Source organism: Syngnathus scovelli, chromosome 21 (genome assembly GCF_024217435.2).
Source record: "Syngnathus scovelli strain Florida chromosome 21, RoL_Ssco_1.2, whole genome shotgun sequence".
Classification (NCBI taxonomy): domain Eukaryota; kingdom Metazoa; phylum Chordata; class Actinopteri; order Syngnathiformes; family Syngnathidae; genus Syngnathus; species Syngnathus scovelli.
The window spans coordinates 7,493,063-7,510,140 of record NC_090867.1 but is presented as its reverse complement, the minus strand read 5'-3'; the positions used below and the strand labels follow the sequence as shown (position 1 = coordinate 7,510,140).

The 17,078-nt window shown below is 47.6% G+C and overlaps 1 protein-coding gene across 2 annotated transcripts; it reads left to right on the top strand.

Annotated features, from left to right (window-relative positions):
* The first annotated feature begins 2,026 nt into the window (after positions 1–2,026).
* Positions 2,027–16,935, top strand: ntn2 (netrin 2). Of its 2 annotated transcripts, none has more exons than XM_049759109.2 (7): positions 2,027–2,125; positions 6,271–7,520; positions 11,826–12,014; positions 12,549–12,698; positions 13,190–13,243; positions 14,951–15,025; positions 15,092–16,935. In XM_049759109.2, exons 2-7 carry the CDS (start codon positions 6,482–6,484, stop codon positions 15,451–15,453), a joined length of 1,869 nt encoding a protein of 622 aa, XP_049615066.1. In that variant the 5' UTR covers positions 2,027–2,125; positions 6,271–6,481; the 3' UTR covers positions 15,454–16,935. The 2 variants fall into 2 exon arrangements, with proteins under 2 accessions (XP_049615066.1, XP_049615065.1); XM_049759108.2 differs by lacking the exon at positions 2,027–2,125 and adding an exon at positions 2,698–2,868.
* Positions 16,936–17,078: the final 143 nt, after the last annotated feature.

Sequence of the window (17,078 nt, the reverse complement as noted above, 5' to 3'; positions counted from 1 at the left end):
CAGACTCAAACGTGGTTCTAGAAACGAAGCGTCAATTTCACATTGAGACTGCCACGACATTTCCATCAGCATGATACCGACTAAAATCTGCAAAGAAAATCTTTCTGGTCACCAACTGGTATTTTACAGACCAGTTCCCCGAAGTTAAGGTAAGTCGATGGTGACACGAAGGATGATCCGGAGGATTTTATTGAATATATTTTTGGTTTTTCTTAGGATTCCTTTGGATGAGATGGAAGGACGGGGAGATGGACGGCGCTCTGGTACTTGAGATTTGTTTTGCCGTTTAGGTAAAACTGATAAAGTTTGGACTGCTTAGTGACCGTGGCAATAATACACCTTGAACATGTTGCAGGCTACCGAATTCCGCTGGACTTGGGAAGGGGGGAACCCAATTTAAGATTGCGCCGATTTTGCATTTCCTTGCGCAGCGAAGAAATTTCCTTCATCATCGAGGCGGCGCCGAGGCAACCCCCGAACGACAACGAAGAGGAAGCCAATCTCGAGGACATCGACGAGGACGTTAATATCGAAGACGACGAGGATGCCGTCGGCGAGGAGAGCGACAGCGAGCACGATATCGGCGCCGCTCAAAACGAAGACGGCGATATCGATCTGATCCTCGAAGATAACGAACGTTATCGTTTTGTCAATTCGCGGGACCAGTACGCGTGGATCCGCTTCATTTGGCAAGTGTGGCCATTTTCATGCGGTAATATCTTTGAAGAAATCATCTTTGAAATCCATGGCTTACCGGAAGAAGATTTGATCATTTGCGACTACGATGTCACCCAAGAACACGTCGCCGATAACGACGATATTGTCAACGATGGGAATCTCCAAGACGGGGACGATCATCACGCGGAGGATGCGGCCAATGAAAATGAGTTGCTAGTTAGCGCCAACCAGATTTTGGAGCAAGTAGACGAACACCCGTTGCCAACCATGCCGAACATGCCGAACGTCAGATCCAAAGTTGAGGAAATCGACGAAGAAGCTTTCCGATGGTGGCACGAGTTTGACTACAACTTTTCAGAGAGCGCCGGCATCGATGTCGATGAAGACGACCCTCCGCCGACGGGATCGGAGAAAAAGAAGCAAGAAGCCAAGACAGACAAGAAGTCGGGATCGCACGACATCGGAACCTTGGTTGAAGAAGAAGAGGCTTCCGAGGAAAGCGACTTTGTCTCGTGTTTCGCTGAAGTGGAAGTAGAGGCGGAGCCTTCGCCCGGACCATCCAGGAAGAGATCGAGAGAGGAGGCCGGCCTCAACCAAGAGCCGAGACGCAACAAACGTTTTTGTCGGCGGTCGGAATGCGATGCTAAGACTTCTGACGGCGGCGCTGAAGACACGCTTGTGGGCGGAGCTACAAAAAGGTCATGAGATAAGTCCTGGGACCAAGACTGAGAATCTACACAGACTGTTTTGTTTTATTGTGGTTCATCAGATTTTTAAGTCAGTCCTGCTCATGAATATGCAATTTTTTTTTATTATTATCATTTTCCAGGTTGCTGCTTCTCAATTTTTCAAACTCCTATCAAGTTCAAATAAAAACTGTTTTATACTGATAGGAAAGTTAATTTATTTATTTTTTTCTCTGTTATGATTTAATAGGAAAGTTTATTTTAATTTTTTTTCTCTTTCTAATTCTTTTTTTGTATTTGTTTATTGTCACATTGGCTATTTTCTGGATTCAATGTTTATTTCTTTCTACAAATGATCATTATCTTTAATTTGTATATTTTGCTTCAATAAAGTTAAAAAAAACAAAAAGGGGGGAAAAAAAAACGTGGCCACCAGAGAGCGTCCATTCACCATTGTAGATCAGTTCCTAAGAGTTTTAAGCTCAGCAATGGGGCAAAATCTAAGAAGAATAACTCGTAACTAACTTTTGATTTTAATTATTTAAATCTTACGTAAATATCAGACAAGCATATTTTAGAAAGAAAAACGCTAGCCAAAAATGTAACTCATTACTCCCTGCCTCTGCCAACAGGAGGTGCCAGAGATGAAGATTTCCAAAAAAAAAAAAAAAAAAAAAAAACAAGCTGGCATTGATTGTCTTGTGTCCACTGCAAAGTGTCCCCATCTTGGACTACACCGTGCAAAAACTCCCTAGGACGCCGTAAGTGTTTCTTTTTGTTCCTTTTGTGACGCTCACGTTGACCTTTCTCACAGTTAATTGAAGAATTGATTACCATGGAGAAACCGCTGCGTCTCTTTGTGTCTTTCAAAGCTGTTTTCTTTTTCTCTCAATGGAGCAAATGTTATTTCTGCCACTCACAAATCACATTCAACGATTATTTGAGTCATATGGGACCTTTCACTGAAACAAATTAATATCGATTAGCGTGTCAGAGTCAGGTGACCTCTGACCCCTTAACTTTATTTCGAATGGTACAGTAGATTCAAAAGGAATGTTGATCAGCTTAGAGAGATTTTAGAGAACAATCCACATTGTGTATTTCACACACACTAATCAAATGTATGAGAAAATAGTCACTTTGGTTTTGGCTTGTGGTTGCTTTGTGGTTTCTTGGCAATGTTTTAATTTGTGCAAAATCAAGTCCAACAAGGAGAAAACACATTAAGAGTGTAATTGGAATATTTGGTTCCCCTCCTCTTTGCACACACACGCACACACGCGTCGCCCCCCCCCTCTTCTCCCGCACACACTTTGGGAAAATGTGTGTTTGATTTGAACGGGGAGTAGCCTCAGCCCGGGCTCGCTTTACAACATATGGACGACTGCTCGCTTCTCACTTGAGTCCAGGCACGCATGAGAGAGAGGTGGTCCACATTTTCACTTGTGGGATTTAGTGGCTTTTTTTTTTTACGCTATTTAAAGGCTAATTTGGATTCAATAAGGTGAGTTGGATATGATTATTATTTCAACAAGCATGTGTTGGGCAATGACAGGTTACGTGATTTTTTTTTTTTTAAATGAAGCTGCCGTTAGCTCGTGCACGCTCGTTCACAGACAGGTGCCACTCTGGAATTGGGCAGAAATAAGTGTGCAAGAGGAGGTGGAAGCTGAAGGGGCGATTGTGAGCCAAGTGTGCATGCGTGCCAAAGCAAGCGGCGCGCCTCTCGGCCGCCTTCGTCCTTCAACATGCGTGTGTCACTTCCAATATTTCCTCAGCGTGCACCCCTCCTCCCTTCTGAAAAGTTAAAGTAACGTTGCATTAGACATCAAATCTAAAAAAAAAGTAAGTTTGATGAAGTTAGCATCTTATGTCATTCAAATTATTATGGAGGATGTTCTGTAATTAATTCATCTTTTCACCTCAATTTTAGTGATTGCATCAAATATTTTTTGAAATATTATATAAGAAGTCAAAATGTACGTGCAAATTGTGAGTCATTCAAAATTGCACTCAAAACTATTAAATTTTAGTTCTGTGATGTCATCGATGATGTCATTCATTTCTACCCTTGACACATTTTTTTTTAATTTAGGACATATTTTAGTTCCAATCCAATTTTGGCCTCTTCGGTGTTTTCTGTGCTGACTTCCCCGAATATCAAACATGCTCCAATGTTAAGCTCCGCCCCCTTGAAAGCGCACACAGCCTGCTCTCAAACAAGTCTGGAGCTGAAAGCGACAGTCCCGTCCGGCACTTGTTATCTTAACTGCTTGAATGGCCTTAAAGTATGCCCCTATTGCCCCCTCGAAACAGTGTCAGCCACTTGACCTACTTCTCACCGCTAAGCGTCGGAGTCACTCCACGCAATCGGGAATCGTCGGTGATTATTTTCATCAGGTCCACCATCAGAAGAGGCAGTCGCATGATGTGTGCGAGATAATCCGAGGCAACACTCTGCAGATTTTGCTCATTGTGTCACTCATTCTCTAAGTTCCATTGAAGTGTGTGTGTGTGTGTGTGTGTGCTCCCCTCGCCTGTAAGCGTTCAAATACCTGCTGTCCGTCGGCGTGACACTCCAGATGTGTCTGGCAACGAGAAGACGGTCCAGGAGCAAATATCGGCATGCTCGGTCCTGCCCGTCCCCCGCGTCCCGCTTGGCCTGCATGCACGTTTTCTCCAGGTGTGTGTGTGTGTGTGTGTGGTCTGTCATATTTCTCAGCGGTGGTGTTTGGAATGTTTTGAAAATGTGTCGGGCTTTCCCCGTGCTTGACTGTTTTGTATCGTCGTGGCCAATTAACCCCGTTTAACCCTCGGGTCTTGCGTCATACCTCAAACTTTTCCTCCTCTGCCATGACCAAAACATTGACCTCGCAGAAAACGACATCGGCAATTTTGTCTGAGAGCTCCCTTGACCTCGTTCTACACCTTGAACCTTCTCCGAGACATGAGAATTTGTCGGTGATCCTTCTACTAATGACGCCCTCAACTGGGAAAGTTGACCCCTTCCTGCCCCCCCCTCCCAAACACACACACGGGAATTGTCGTCACCACCGTGAAGATGGCCGTCATCGAGCAGGCCACTGACCTCTGTTACCTGAGTCCTGTCAGTCATGTTGACTCACGTCGACATCTTTATTTACTCTGTGTGTGTTACATTTTTGGATTTCGCCCATTGTCGAACAGACTCAAAATAAACTAGTCTATCCGTCAGAATTGGCAATGTGTCAGCAATATTGACAAAAAAATCTTCAGTAGTTGTGGAAAGCTGCTAATAACCCCACCAGGGATTACCGTGCTGGAGGGGGACAGCAGGGTACCACATCGGGCCCCCTCTCACTGTCACCCGATAGAAGACCTCCCTCCGCTCCCCGTCTTAGAGAGGGGCTACCCGACCAGCGTGAAAGGCTCCCACTTGGGATACAAAGCGGCTCAGCTGTCCCCCCCCCCTCTACCCGCCACTATCCACCCAAGCCAAATAAAGCCTCTCAGCGACTTGTGTTTTCCTAATCGGTGAACTCCGACTAAGGCGCCCATGCTTGAAAGAGAAGCGAATCAACGTGGGATGATCTCCCGATGACGAGGAGGGGGAGAAGCTGAAAACCACAAGACCACCCCGTCGTCCTCCCATCTTCACATGAAACTTGTTTCTCATTATGATAAGTCATGAGGTAGAAGGGAAAAAAAAAAAAGCTGGCGGCTCCTCTCGTGTGTTGTCACTGTTCCCACTCGGTTGAACCACCCACCCACCCACAGCTCTCCCATATTTAGTCATTCCAGGCACTGACACGCACCGTCGCAGTCGTCCACCTTAATCTGTCTCCATCCATCTCATATTTTTATGCCCTACTCACCTTCCTCCGTTAATCTCCTCTTCCGTTTATCACGTTGTCTTACTTTTCTTGACATTTTTGTCCAACACTAGAAAACAAGTGGGCGGGAGGGGTTCCTTTTAGCACCACTTGAGAAGAGGCCAAATAGTTGGAGTGCAGATGAGTGCTCCCATTTGCCAGTTTTTTTTTTTTGTTTAGTTTTTGAAGGGTTGCAATCCCTCGGAGCCCTTCACACGTAAGAAGAAGCAAACTTTTGTCTTTGCGACTGGCCTTTAACTCCCATCTGTCTGCTTTCCGCCGCGCTTGACTGAAGTGGATACAGAGGCCACCTTTTGTTCTTCTCTCTCAGATGAAGAGGGATGGATGGCGTTGTATGAAGGGGAGCCCGAGCGGGAGCGGCTGGCTGCCATTCATTGTAATTTAATAAATAGCACACAAAGAGGGATGCGGTTGCCTTCAGCTGTCACTTTTCAAATGAGGCACCTCTCGATTTGACACCCAGGGAAGGAAAAGGGGGATTAGGCGAGGAAAAGCCCCAGGCCGTATCCCCCCCCCCCCCCCCCCCTCCTCAAATGGCTTTCTCACCCCGAACCCCTTCTTTGGAACCAAGAGGCTTCTTGTCTAGCCAAGCATTGTAGAAACAATGTCACCCAGGTACCAAGCATGAATTGACTCATCGGGGAATGTCGGAATTTTTACCGTCTTTGATGAGAGTTTCTCTTTGGCGGTTTCACTTCTTCAAACACAGAGACCACATTTCTGGTCCGTCGCACCACACCATTACCAGGGATTATGGGATGCCATGCTACCCGAGCATGACCACAAAGCTCGGCTGCTTTTGACACCGGCGGAAGAACAGGAAGAGTCGGCCATTTTGGAGGCTTCCATTTCTTTAAATGGCCTGTCTGTCAAGAAGTGTATATTTTTTTAATGTCGGGATTTTTCAGACGGACGTGATTGCTCAGCCTTGGCAGAGGTCCCCGCTTGACTGAGTGCCCCTTTTTGGTGATTTCCTTTTGTGGTAACAATATGAGTTTGACACTGACCTCCGTGTTTGTATCTGTCTCCCGCAGGAAGGGCCTCGCGCCAAGGGTCACCGAGCACCGACAGTCTCCTTCCTCCGGGCCGCAATTAAGGCCGGCTCGGGAGATTTTTAGCGAGAAGTCGGACACGTCCGCACGCAGTCTCGCTCTGGTGTTTACCGGCGCAGCTTCTCCGCTCGACTCGCATCTATTTGCTTCCCGAGACGCGTGCGGTGGTCGGGAGCCGGGCCCTCGGAGCAGAATGAGGGAAGCCTGGACGTACTTGCTATGCTTGAGCCTCCTGGCGGGCTCGGCGGCGTCGCACGGCACCAACAACCCCTTCGCCGGACAGCAGACCCCCGCGGACCCTTGCTACGACGACGCTGGCGCGGCCCGCCGTTGCATCCCCGAGTTTATCAACGCCGCTTTTGGCAAGGAGGTGGCGGTGTCCAGCGTGTGCGGGCGCCCGCCGTCCCGCTCGTGCAGCGTGGTGGAGCGCGGAGACGAACGGCCGTCGGTGCGAACGTGCCAGATCTGCGACGCCGCCGACCCCCGGCGCGCCCGCCCGCCTTCCTACCTCACCGATCTCAACTCGGCTCACAACCTGACCTGCTGGCAGTCGGAGAACCTCAACACCTCGCCTCACAATGTGACGCTAACGCTTTCCCTGGGCAAGAAGTTTGAGATCACCTACGTCAGCTTGCAGTTCTGCTCCCCCAGACCCGAGTCGCTGGCCATCTACAAGAGCATGGACTACGGTAAAACGTGGACACCCTACCAGTTCTACTCATCGCAATGTCGGCGCGTGTACAACCGGCCCAACAGAGCCGCCATCACCAAGCAGAACGAACAAGAGGCTCTATGTAGCGACGGCCACACGGACCTCTACCCGCTCTCCGGAGGCCTCATCGCCTTCAGCACCTTGGACGGGCGGCCGTCCGGCAAAGACTTTGACAACAGCCCGGTCCTCCAGGACTGGGTGACCGTCACGGATATCCGCGTGGTTTTCACTCGGCCCCAGCAGTCACGGGAGCCGGGACCGGCCGGGCGGGAGGAAGACCCCGCGGCGGCGGCGGCGCCCTCCACCCTGCCTGCGTACTTCTACGCGGTGGGCGACTTCCAAGTGGGCGGGAGGTGCAAGTGCAACGGCCATGGGGCACGCTGCCTGAAAGACAAGGAAGGCAAACTGGTGTGCGACTGCAAGCACAACACGGAAGGGCCCGAATGCGACCGCTGCAAACCTTTTCACTACGACCGGCCGTGGCAGAGGGCCAGTGCCCGCGAGGCCAACGAATGTCTGCGTGAGTACTTTTTGTTTTTCTTCTCTTTGGGTCCAAAGTCAAAACAAATAGTCAGCCATACCATCGAGCACTAAGCGAGCACTTAGACACGGACTTGTCAAAATTGAATAAAGACAACCGCTGGCCAAATATCCAATGACCACAGGCACAATCGAAAATAAAATGTTGAATCTTTTTGCTAGCCGCCCGCACTCGAAATGGCTGCGTTTCCCATCAAGCGTGTAAATGAAGTGCACCTCTTCAGGGAAACGCTCATGTTTTCTGGAAATGTCTAAACAGCGGATGACAACTATTCAACTCACTGGCACTCAGCGAGGGGTTAAATCATCCGAGTCGTCATGCGAGCGAGTCGTGTTTACGCTCTGGGAACGGGCCATGTCAAATTGTTATTCTTATTTACGTGCCAACGGCTGCTAATGTAATTGTATAGGCAGTTCCGTCGATTTTCATTTTGGACGGTCTGGCTTCATATTAGATTTGCGCACCTGTTTTAAATCAACAGACATCCAGTGAAATTGAATTCAGCTCAATTTGGCCTGTCGTGAAAAACGTGGCAGCGAATTAGTAAGCGCTGTCCCCGTTTTCACCTCGCTGATGAAGCCAGAAATTTTCGGCGGGGAGGAGGGAGGGAGGGCGGGCAAAAGTGTATATTTTTCTAACGTGTTGTAATTGCCCAGCGAGCTCGCCTGAGATCATATTTAGCAAATGCCAGATCTGCTTAAGGGTGACCAGGGGTGACAAAACCAAAGGCCAACTATGCAACAATATCCCAACGCAGATCCCTCAGCACTTTTTCCGCCCTCTTTTAAATATCCCCTTGCTCTTTCCCAAATGTTACACCCGCTTTACGTATATGTCGCCAATGAAAGCTCACTGGCCGCTTTACCTTCCTTCCTGGAACCCAAAGCGAGGCCTCAGGGCGCTTTTTAGTGAAAGGGAGCAGGGGCGTGGGGTCGTGACCCTTACGCAGAATGGTGACATACTTAAGCTGACGGTGACATGTTGTTGGATGTCAGGAGACGTTTTGATTTTTGCCTCCCAAGTGGAGGCTCTTCTGCCCATCTGCTGCCTCCATCTTGGATTTTTAAAAAAAACCTCCGTCCTGGAGGTCGGCGAGGGCGACCCCGCTGCGATTTATCTGTCGAGTGGTGCGGGACAGAACGAGGAAACAGATGCGACTCTTGTGTTTGCTTGCCGTTTGTGATTGAGTATTGTTGTTTTTGCTGGCGTGCCCCGCGCCGGAATGTAAATACTGTTTGTTGACTTTCAAATTAAGTCTGCTCAAAGAGACTGTATCGGATGAGAGGCCTCTTGTGGAGTCAAGTGACACCAGTCCGAGATGATTTATGGTACCGGCAAATTATTTTCCAGTCCTTCCCTCTTCCTCATTTGGAGCGCAGGAAGTGCAGCTCGGGGATGCTCCGAGGCCAGAAGCAGGCATCATCCATCGCTAATGGAGCTTAGCTTAGCCAGATCCAACAGTGCACCGACGCCACGGCTCATTTGCAAGCTGTGGGTTTATTTTTCAAGATTGCAGGTGAGCTGTGGTTGGCAGCGCCGTAGAGGGTGTGGCGCTCAGTGTTTTATTAGTCAATCATTCAACCGAATCCTTTTAAATCACATCAGTCGGATAAATTAGTTGAAGGAAATTTTCTTCATTTGTTAAACCCAGAGGTCGTTATTTTTTTTCTCCCCTCTGACATAGAGCAGATGGCTTTTTTTTTTATACTGATTAGAATTTCAAAATAGCCCTTCCATCCCTTCATTGCTTCTCGACCAGCCGAGGCCAAGCCGGGGTCGGTCTGTGTTCTACTTTCACGATTTGTGAAATGAAAGTGAAAACGTCCGTGTCGTTTTTAATCGGTTGTAACGCGAGGATGTCGGATTCCCTTCAAATGGAACGCGCAATTTTCAAAGCTGCGTTCTTTCGCCTGAAGGCAACATGGGATAAAAGACCATGATGAGATTTTATAATTTTAGAAAAGAAAAGCCGCTTTGATAGCGCTGCCGCCTATGTGTCATTATCCTACTTTTGCTAATCGACTCCCCGGAACTCCCGCGTCGCCGGAGGCTAGCTAGCGAGGGCTCGTCACATCATTTGAATTTTTTTTTTTTTTTTTGCAGCTTATCCCAAGGTTGAATGGGTTTGATTGACACTTCTCCCATCAAGTCATTATAAAGAGGTGAAATCACGTTAATTGCGTTAATATGCGCCGCTCGATCAAGTCGCACACCCACACATGGTAGCAATCAACCCCGACTTTCCCACCAGTGACTTTTTCTATCAAGGAGCCCCTTCGGCTGAAATCAGAGCCGGGCTTTTTTGTCGTTGGAAATTTTGCCTCTTTTTTTTTCAATGTTGTTGCAAGCCCGCGGGCTCTGCTAACTGCGGAACGATGCGGTTTCCAGCCGACACGCCGGCCGCTGTTGTTGGTGGCTGTTAAGCCAGAACATGAGTGCAGGAACTCTTCCGTGAACTCTTGTGTGTATATGAAATTGTACGAGAGTGTCATTAGCACATTTTTTGTGTTTTTTTTATCATATTTTTTGTGGGTTTCACCACATTGTCTCGATGCCACGGATCCGACAAGGAGGTAATTAACCGGGTGTTCCCTCCCGGTGTCCTGAGCAGGTGGCTGGAGCAGCCAGACGCTGTTCAGCACACACACACACCATGTCGAGAGTAACACACGGTGTCTGGACGTCAGCCCGAGAAGAGAAAGATGGCGGTCAGCGTGGCCCTCCACTCTTTGAGGACCAATATTAGTTGAGGGGAGGGGTGAGTTGCACGGGCATCCAAAATTTGGAAGGAAAACTAGAATTTGATTTATACCGATATTTGCATTTTATTTGTTGAAATCGGTTTTCATTCAACAGGCCGATTTGGGGGGGAACGCCGAGCTGTTCTTGAGTCAATATGTTACCTGGCACGTTTGAAAGGTCTTTGGAGATGGGGAAGTCAGAAACATGTGCGAAGGAGGAGGACGCTGGCTCCCGCTTGCGTGAAGCCGTCATTCCGTCGTCACACACTACCTCCAATTTGTTGCTCTTTATCTTAATGACTTATGGTTATTTTCGTCTCACGTACTAAAAAAATGATTTGTCGCGGCGGTGTTTGCCAACCGCAGCTTGTTTTGTTTTGCCATTTCCTTGACAACACGCGAACTGTTTTGGCGACACGCAAAGGGAATTTTCCTTTATGATTTTTTTCCACACTCAAAACAATAGATTTGCCGCTCGGTACTTTGAGTTGCCGCGAGGCCGTAAATCAACAAGATGCCAGAAATTTGGTTCTTCAGCTGCGCTCGCGATGCAAAACGTGATCCATCACTTTCATGTTCCACTGCAAGGTGTTAATGGTCCCACATGCTCACAGCTGGATACGTGTTTGAGATGCTTGATGGCAGAAACAGCATCCTGCCTGCCCTGGAAATTTCCTTGGAATATTTCACACTTGTGGTCAAGATCACCTCGACTCATTTTTTTTAGTCAAATTTCAAATGCTATTTGATTAGCCTTTGAATTCCAAACAAATTGGGCTGTAACCATATGGAATTGGGAAACAGTCTGGGAATGTGCCCCCCCCACACGCACGACCCCTCCCACCCCCTTTTTTTTCCAGGATCTGGAACCAGGAGAAAAACACGGCCTCGTTTCCCCGGCCCGGTGACAGGCTTCCTTTTTTAAATGTGGATCACGTACAGCTCTCGCCACAGTAGCGACAAAATGTAGTCGTTGTACCTTGAAAATAACAGCCGTGAATCAAAACACATTTTTAGGGCGGCCATGTTTCAATGCGGATGCGGTCTGTTAATTTTAACATTGACGTTATGACAATAGATTTACTGCTTAAATACACAAACTGTCCGGGTTGCCAGAAAACAAAAACAATTATTCCTCTGCGCTACTTTAGCTCCTAAATCAAACTCTGGTTTCGTAATCGTCTCGGCAACCTCAGTGAACCAGTCGGATCTCCAGCTTGAACCGTTATATCCTGGCTCACCTCATCGGGAAGCTCAAATCTCTTTATGTGAGCCCGGTTTCCTTTTAATAGGTCATCAGTGAGATTGACGCGGGATTAACATGTCTCGCTGCGGAGATTAATAAGTGATGGACTGAAGGAAGTTGGAGTTATAAATCACCAAAAGGAAGAAACGAAGGCTACAAATATCATTTTGATGGATGGGAAGCAGAGCTGCCGCCAAGCTCGGAGCTGCCATGTTGTAAACGCTTACCAAACCACAGCGTCAAAGTAAATCTTAAAGGTACCGTGTATGTTCTGACAACTTTGTCGTCCGTCCGCAGCGTGTAACTGCAACCTCCACGCTCGGCGATGCCGCTTCAACATGGAGTTGTACAAACTTTCGGGAAGGAAGAGCGGAGGCGTTTGCATGAACTGCCGCCACAACACGGCCGGCCGCCATTGCCACTACTGCAAGGAAGGCTTCTTCCGAGACATGGCCCGACCTATCACTCATCGGCGGGCTTGCAAGGGTAAGTGCTATTTGGATTTCTCCATGTGTTAGAGGTGAAAGTATGTTGAGTGTCACGTCTCAAGACAATAAAATACAGGTGTTTCCAAAAGGGGGGGGCGAGCGTCTGTTCCTAATCAGACCTGCTCTGCAAATGAGCGCCCGTGAGAGCGGCGGGGAACGGACCCATGAAAAATATCGTGAAAAAAAAAATAACAATCATCAATTTGCAGAAGGTCGATGAAGAAAAGGACGTTTTAAAGGACTACAAATCCCAAGGTGACGTGTGTCACAGCTGCAGTCACGCAGGCTTGAAAAGTCATCAACATCTGAGGACTTTTTACTGCTTCTTAACTGGCCCAAGCCGCCTTGCTCATAAAACCTCGGAGAAAAAAAACATTTTGAGGAGAAAGGGAGGGGGCAGAGATCAACACCCCCCCCTCCGTCCTCCCTCTTCCCTTACGACCTGCTCATATTTGCCCGGTTGTTTACCGAACACGGTGGACAAAGACTATAAATTTTGTCTCATGTTCTTGTTCCTGCACCATCTTCTCAGCCTGCGACTGCCACCCCGTCGGAGCAGCGGGTAAGACGTGCAACCAGACCACAGGTCAGTGCCCCTGCAAAGATGGCGTCACCGGCAGCACCTGCAACCGCTGCGCCAAGGGCTACCAGCAGAGCCGATCACCCGTGGCCCCTTGCATCAGTGAGTGGACGCTCTAGCTAGCTCAAAGCTAAATGGAGCTCTTTCAAAAAAAATGACCTTTGCTGATGCAGCGTCACACTGCGCCACGCCACGCGGTGCCACATGGCGCCGTGTTGTTTCTCTCGCATTGCAGCTCCGGAGCAGATGGTCCAAAAAAAAAGCAACGGTCATGGATGGCCGACCCCGACCATTTCATTGCCGCTGAACCATCCCAGGCACCAAAGGGAACTAAGCGCGTGCATAAATTTAGCTCTATTAGGCTTAATGGCAACTTTGGGTGTGACAATATGGCCTCGTGGGGAGGGGAGGGGGCGAGGCTGTTAAGCAGCCAATTAGTATTAATACGGATCCTTTCATTGAGCTTCACAAGATGTTTTTTTTTGTTATGCTGTCATGCACATGCCTTCCAAGATCTTCAAAGATGTGTCGTGTCTGCCGCTCAAATCTAGCATTTATGTTTTAGCACTAAATGTTGGACTTTTGCGTTCCAGAGATCCCCGTGGTGAACCCCACAGCTGTGGTTAGCAGCACAGAAGAGCCAGCAGGTTGGTGTACGCTCACTCACACCCCGCCCCGTTCACCAGAAGAACAAAAACATCTCTTTTTTTTTTCCCCCATATTTCTGGGCTCCAGTTTGAAGGTGTGGAATAAATATTAATGGCGGATGGGGCGCCTCCCTTTTTTGAAGTGCTTTGGCCCAGATGAGATTTTCCCCCTTTTGTCTCGGAATCCCAAAGCCCTCGGCCAAGTTTCCTCGACCTCGAAGCATCAGCGCGGCTCCGACGACAAGGCCGAGGTGATTGCTAGATAAAGTGGAAGGAAACGTTTTGAGGCGTGAAAAGACTTTTTGGCAAGAAATTGATTCGGGCTCTCCCGTGGGAAAACATTTCCATCGGCGATTCTCCTCAGGCACTCGAAAATACGTCATCCGTGTCTTTCTCTCCATCCTTAAACTTGAACTGTCCAAAATGTCGGTTTTTGTGTAGAAGGGGGCGGAGCATGCAATTTGTCCTTGTCGTATGTAGAGAAAAGTGTTTTCACTGGGCTGCTCTTCCGGGTCACTAGGCGATTATTTTTTTTTTTCTTTTTAGCAAGAGCTTTTCCAGGTGAAAAGTGACTCCTCATGGGAAAAGGAGCTTTTGCCCGTTTTCTCGCTGCCAAGGTTTCAGCGCCAATACCTCGGAGAAGGAATGCGAGCATATTTGGCGGCGCTTTAATGAAATCCATGCGCACGTTCATGATAATGAGCTGAAAAGAAAAAAAATAATCATTTCAATTTGGCAGGATTTTATTTTCTCATCCAGAGACTAGGAAAAAAATATATAAATATATATATTTATATATATATTTATATATATTATTTATATATTATATTTATATATTTTAATTAATAATAAAAAATAATAAATTGTCAATTTTTTATTTCTTTTTTTAAACGCCCCAATTTAGTTATTAAAGCACTTTTTTTCGCCCCTCTTCCTTCCTTTTTTCCCCTCACTGAGCCTTATAAAATCTCACAGCCAAACATCCTGGATGTTTTTATGACTTTCTTGTCCTTCCTAAACTCCTTCATTTACTGCAAAAAAAAAAAAAAAAACCAACGCCCTTTTCGTGTGCAGCCGCTTTTGATTGATTTACTTTGGTAGCCGACATGACTGGCTGGTTTTTCCTCGCGAAAGTAGCGAGACCACAAGGACCAGGTCCAGTTCTGTGTGTTTGGTAGTCTTAACATTCCAAGCAGGCAGCACGCTCGGCTTCCCGTGTCTCCATCGGGACTTCAAACATGGGAAATGTTTTCCAGTGTTGTCACTCCATCAACTCCAAATATGCAAATTCAAAACCGTTCCACATTTTTTCTGATGATAGCGCTCATCTGTTTTCAATATTTCATATGACCCCCCCCCCTTCTCTCTTTTCATCATCACACAATTTCAATTTTGATAACTATCAAACATTTCCATGTGAGTTCTCTCCGGCTTGCCTGAGGGCTCTCCGTCTAAAATTGAATTATTGTCTTTTTTTTTTTTTCCGGGGCTTTTAGAATGTGAAACTCTGAGGGAAGAGCACATTTCCATTGCGGATTTACGAGCAGGATGACGGAGTTGTTAATATGGATCTGGCCAATGTGTGGTCTCGGGCATCACACTCGCTTCCACCTCGCTCTGTTTTTTCTCTCCCCAACCTCCAAAACATGTCAAAAGTTAACACTTTGAGTCCTCTGTTGTGTTTCAGCCGCCATGTTTGTTTTATAGATTGTGAGTCTTACTGCAAACCGGTGAAGGGTAACTTGAAGATCAACATGAAGAAATACTGCAAGAAGGATTATGGTGAGTTTGGAATTCATGACGTGACGTACGTACCGAGACCGCTCACCCGAGACTTGTCCTCCTCAGCGGTGCAAGTGAACGTGCTGGACATGGAGACGGTCGGCGACTGGGCCAAGTTTTCCGTCAACGTCATGTCCGTGTACAAGAGTCGCGGCGAGCCCTTAAAACGAGGCGACAACATCCTGTGGGTGCACATGAAGGATTTGGCCTGCAAGTGTCCCAAGATCCAAATGAGCAAACGCTTCCTGGTTATGGGCGGTAGCGACGGCGGGACCGGCTCGGGGCCCGGGGTCGGGACCTCCAACCCGGAACGTGCTGGGCTGCTGGCTGATAAAAACAGCCTGGTGATCCAGTGGAGGGACGTTTGGACGAGACGACTGAGGAAGTTCCAGCGCAAAGAGAAGAAGGGCAAGTGCGGCAAAGCCTGATTGGACGGCGCCGTGGAACCTTAACCCCGCCCCCTTTTCCATTACGGGACATGACCAAGACTGCATGTACCCGAGGACCACATTTTGTGTATATTGTATAATTATTTTCCTTTTTATTTTTTATTTGTCACATCTTTCTCGTCCAATGGTTTGCCTTAAAAAGGGACCGCTAAGGGTACGAAGTTCCCGCCCTCGCTGACAACGTTGGAACCTTCCGTTTCCAACCACTGCAACAATGAAATCCAAGGAATCACAAACTTTTTTTTTTTTTTTGGGGATACGACATCAGGAGGAACTTTTTTTTAATCAAATCTATGGAATTTTCCACAACTGCCATCAGACTGGACTTATTCAAGTTGACATTTCTGAAGGCCACATGGTTGGACCCTCAGTTTCTGAAGGACGCCTAAAGTGTCATGTGACTGGCAGACAGAAGCGAGCGGAGCTGACTATTTAGTCTGAATGAACGAGGCTGGAACGTTCGTGGAGGGCATACCGTACTAGAACACGAGACTATCGCGTTTCAATCCTACAAAGTTTTGTCATGTTTGCATGTTTGTGGTTTGTGCTGGTCCATCAAAGCCCCCCCAACCCACCCACCGCTCCAGAACCAAACCATTGCCAGCATCCAAAAAAAAAAAAAAAGTTATCTCCCCCTGTCATCCTTTGCCAAATGAGCACAGTCGGAGTTTTAAACCTAATTAAGAGACTCTGAAAGTCAAGAGAGGAGGAAAAAAAAAAAGTCTGGTCGCTCTCCAGGTTTTCCTCATTCTGTGAAAGACATCATCGCAATGTCTCGCTATAAGCTAAACAAGAATCTGAAGTTTGCGTCGAGCTGGCGCGGCGGCCATCTTGCTGACAGGCATGTCTTGAAAGTTGTTTGGCTGCGGCCGCATGTTTGGCTTGTCGTTCTTCCAAAAGACTCTCCTCTCCTGCGTATCGGCCAAGCCCCCCATCACTCCCCCCCCCCCCCCCCCCCCCCGCCCCCAGGAGCCATTTTTGCGTGTTATGTATTGAGTGTCTTTGATAACTGAAGTTGAAGGTTGCCAAATACGCTCAGTGGCGCACTGTACTCCTTTCCCGTCAAATGTCCGTCAAACTATGCCCCGCCCCCTTCCAACAATGACGTGAAGATCTATCCAGATGTTTTCTCGTCCTTTTTAGCCGTCATGTTGTTTAACGAGGCCTAATGGAAGCCGTTTGCTTTGTTGCTTTCGCCGCCACTTTTTATTGCGCTTGCAGGTGTGTGTGAGAATACATCCATGTGTGTGTGTGTGTGTAAACAAGTGATATCCACATCACAGAATGTTTTCTACGACAAACGTCCTAATGTAAATAACTCGGGGGGGACGTAAAGATGTGACACTTGAGCTAAGCCCCGCCTCTTTCTGTTGGATGAATGTCCCATTTCTATATCCGAGTCTTCCTCGAGGCAACGAACCACTGACTTTTTCATCTACAAAATAAATTATTAGTTAATGAGCCGTGTGCCGTGTTTGATGATGCGTCTCGGTAAAAGCGAGCTGCGGAAATTCGAATTTCCATTCAGGTTGGGAATGCTCCTTTGAGTTCTGTAAATAAACGGTGAGGCCTCCAATCAAAGTCAGGAAGGGTTTTTAAATCCC

Bases quoted from the DNA above. Each gene is read 5' to 3' on its own strand.
- ntn2 (XM_049759108.2), top strand. From the start codon at position 2,780: ATGAGAGAGAGGTGGTCCACATTTTCACTTGTGGGATTTAGTGGCTTT. The intron at 2,869-6,270 runs GTGAGTTGGATA...TGTCTCCCGCAG, and splicing joins GCTAATTTGGATTCAATAAG to GAAGGGCCTCGCGCCAAGGG. The intron at 12,015-12,548 runs GTAAGTGCTATT...CCATCTTCTCAG, and splicing joins TCATCGGCGGGCTTGCAAGG to CCTGCGACTGCCACCCCGTC.